This window comes from Hordeum vulgare, chromosome 7H, assembly GCF_904849725.1.
Source record: "Hordeum vulgare subsp. vulgare chromosome 7H, MorexV3_pseudomolecules_assembly, whole genome shotgun sequence".
Taxonomy (NCBI): Eukaryota; Viridiplantae; Streptophyta; class Magnoliopsida; order Poales; family Poaceae; genus Hordeum; species Hordeum vulgare.
The window spans coordinates 615,361,119-615,364,437 of NC_058524.1; the positions used below are offsets into that span (position 1 = coordinate 615,361,119).

Sequence of the window (3,319 nt, forward strand, 5' to 3'; positions counted from 1 at the left end):
CTTTGCGTAGGTGCGAAAAAAAACCCTACAAGGTTGACATTCCTAATAGCAGGTCCAAGCCTAAGAAATCAGCCAGCATTCCATCTTGAATGGCAGTGGTCCCGTTTTTTCTGCAAAGGACCAAGAGGACAATGGTGTTATATTAGCATTGTCACGTAGAATAAATGCTGACGTGCAGGAAAAGAAAACTAGGGGAAAGAAAGGCCTTCCTTCTTCTCTTAATTAAGAGATGATCTATTAGCAATATATCTCTCATCAAGGTTTTAGAAACATCAAGTTACACCCCATGATACATGAGGTTAGCGAAATCAAAATTCAAAAGAAAAGAAACATCAAGTTACCACCCAACCCGTTGTACATTTTCATTTGCCATCTCATTTTTTTCTGAAATAAAATCAAGCATTATTCATTAGAAATGATCATTACATCGTTTACGAGGATTAGTACAATAACATTATTTGTCGAACCATTCTGAAATGAAAGAATATGAATCCAAACTGGTAAGTTTATACGCAACTTTATTTGCTTCTCCGTTACGATGCTCGAGTCTAGAAATGGGAAAATTCAAAAGCTAAAATCTAGTACAATATCATTTTTGCTTGCCATATCTATATTAGATAGTGGGATTAAGATAAAACTGCCTTGTCACCCATCGTGTATGGCCTGATAAAGTTGCACACCAGCTTTCTACGTGAGGAACGGACACTGTCCACCTTTCTCTTCCCTGTCCTCTAGCGCCACCATGTACGTACGGGCGGCGCGCGCGTGCCTGTTTGGTGCCGCGCGTGGCGTGGGTTTTCAGCGGCCAGCGACCCATGCACCGCCGGCCGGACGGGCCATAAATGCACGGCGGATGGGCGCGACATTTGGAAGGAGGACACGACCGCGTACGAGGTAGAGTGGTAGAGTACTGGGCGCCATGGAGTCAGTGGGCGTGGGAGTGGGAGTGGTCGCCGACACTGGTGCAGCGCCTCTGCTCGTCGTCGCCGCCGTCGCCGTCGCCCTCTTCCTCGTCGGCACCTTGGTCAGCAGGCATGGCGGCAGCGGCAAGCAGGGCCGCCTGCCCCCGAGCCCCGTGGCGCTCCCGCTCATCGGCCACCTGCACCTCATCCGCGAGCCCCCGCACCGCGCCTTCCACCGCATCCTCGCCCGCCACGGCCCGCTCGTCTACCTCCGCCTCGGCCCCTCCACGCACTGCGTCGTCATCGGCTCCGCCGACGTCGCCCGCGACGTGCTCAAGTTCGAGGGCAGCATCCCGGAGCGGCCCCAGACGGCCGTCACGCGGCAGCTCGCCTACGGCTCCTCCGGCTTCGCCTTCGCGCCCTACGGCCCGCACTGGCGCTTCATGAAGCGCCTCTGCATGGCGGAGCTGCTCGGCCCGCGCACCATCGAGCTGCTCCGCCCCGTCCGCGCCGCCGAGCTCGCCGGCGTCATGGGCGCGGCCGCCGCGGCGGCCGCGGAGGGCGAGGCGCTGGACGTGAGCAGGCAGCTCATCCGGCTGTCGAACAACGCCATGATGCGGATGGTGGCCAGCGCGCTGCCCGGCGACATGGCGGACCTGGCCCGCGACTGCGCCAAGCAGGTGGCCGAGCTCGTCGGCGCTTTCAACCTCGAGGACTACGTGGCGCTGTTTCGCGGCTGGGACCTGCAGGGGCTGTCCCGCCGGACGCGCGGCGTGCACGCCAGGTTCGACGCGCTGCTCGAGTCCATCATCCGGGGCAAGGAGAAGGAGCGGCGCGAGGGCGCCGACGGGGGCAACACCAAGGACCTGCTCGACATCCTCATGGACGCCGCCGCAGACCCCGCCGCCGAGGTCAAGCTCACCCGGGACAACATCAAGGCCTTCGTCCTCGTGAGTACTCCCTCCACACTCTCTTCCTCGTGCTGTCGTCCATCGGTCGGACATCAGAGTGAGCTCAGCTTGTCTAATGTCGAATGAAACGAGCAGGACATCTTCACGGCCGGGTCGGACACGACGGCGACCACCGTGGAGTGGATGCTGGCGGAGCTGCTGACGCACCCGGACTGCCTGCAAAAGCTGCGCGCAGAGCTGGAGGCGGTGGTGGGCGCGTCCAGGGTGGTGGGCGAGCCGGACGTAGCGCAGATGCCGTACCTGCAGGCGGTGCTCAAGGAGACGCTGCGGCTGCGCCCGCCGGCGGTGATCGCGCACCGGGAGGCGGTGGAGCCGATCCGCGTGCGCGGGTACACCATCCCGGCCAGGACGTCCGTCTTCTTCAACATCTACTCCATTGGGCGCGACGCGGCGTGGTGGGAGGACCCACTTGAGTTCCGGCCGGAGCGGTTCATGCCCGGCGGGGCCGGCGAGGGCGTGGACCCGAAGGGGCAGCACCTGCAGCTGATGCCGTTCGGGAGCGGGCGGCGCGCGTGCCCCGGCATGGGGCTGGCCCTGCTGGCCGTGCCGGCATTCCTGGCGGCGCTGGTGCAGTGCTTCGACTGGGAGGTGCCCGCCCCGCCGCTGGACATGGAGGAGGGGGAGGGGCTCGTCATCCCGAGGAAGCAGCCGCTCCTGCTCCGGCCCACGCTGCGCCATGGCCATTTACTGCCCCTTCCATAGATGCATCCGTTTCTGCATCCACCCAGCTCGTAGGATCAGCTCTGCGTGAAGCTAGCATTTCCTGTCGTGACCTAGTGTTTGCATGCTTGCCATGCTAGAAACAGTTATTGTGTGTATTCCGGTAAGACTCAAGGTATAACTCAACACCTATAAAAACATGGTTTGGGATTGTGGCTTGGTGATTGCAAGGTTTAACTTGTGTGCAACACTTGAACCTTCCCCAAGGATGAGTATATATATGCATAACATATTTGCAACTTAGTGTCTCTCTTCTGTATCATCACATCATTATCACTAAAATTCAAAATAAAATCAGAATTAACCACCTCAACCTCACAAGAGATTGTATCCCTTGGTAAAATGGAATTCAAAGGAATATTAATGATGGTTAACTTGCCATCTGAATCAGACTCAACTCCCTCAAAATTCTTCTCAAATTCATTAAGCGAGGCTCTCAATTTAGCCTCACGATATAAATTCCTTGGCTAGCTAGAAAAAGCAATATTTTGCTCATAGGATATTACCTCACTGGTCCTGGATGGGCTCCTTCCCCTTGGACGAGCACGGCTACAAGGTGCTCTGTGATGTCGCAGATGGGTTGTTTCCCCTTGGAAGAGCCATAGTGGGCACCTTTTTTCCTAGTCGTCGTCGATGAGGGTTGACTTGGCAAAGGGAGATCCCAAGCCATAGGCACATAACATGTCGTTCAAAAATGACAAAAAAACTTGATGGTGTATAAGGCAA

At 57.0% G+C, this 3,319-nt stretch overlaps 1 protein-coding gene across 1 annotated transcript; it reads left to right on the forward strand.

Moving 5' to 3' along the window:
- The first annotated feature begins 507 nt into the window (after window positions 1-507).
- Window positions 508-2,781, forward strand: LOC123411340 (cytochrome P450 93G2-like). The gene is made up of 2 exons (XM_045104271.1): window positions 508-1,852; window positions 1,949-2,781. The coding sequence occupies exons 1-2, from the start codon at window positions 920-922 to the stop codon at window positions 2,573-2,575; spliced, it is 1,560 nt and encodes a 519-aa protein (XP_044960206.1). The 5' UTR covers window positions 508-919; the 3' UTR covers window positions 2,576-2,781.
- Window positions 2,782-3,319: the final 538 nt, after the last annotated feature.

What these genes read in the sequence shown, in the direction of transcription:
- LOC123411340 (XM_045104271.1), top strand. Translation starts at nt 920, where the DNA reads ATGGAGTCAGTGGGCGTGGGAGTGGGAGTGGTCGCCGACACTGGTGCA. An exon ending in ACATCAAGGCCTTCGTCCTC is followed by an intron (nt 1,853 to 1,948) that starts GTGAGTACTCCC and finishes TGAAACGAGCAG; the next exon opens with GACATCTTCACGGCCGGGTC.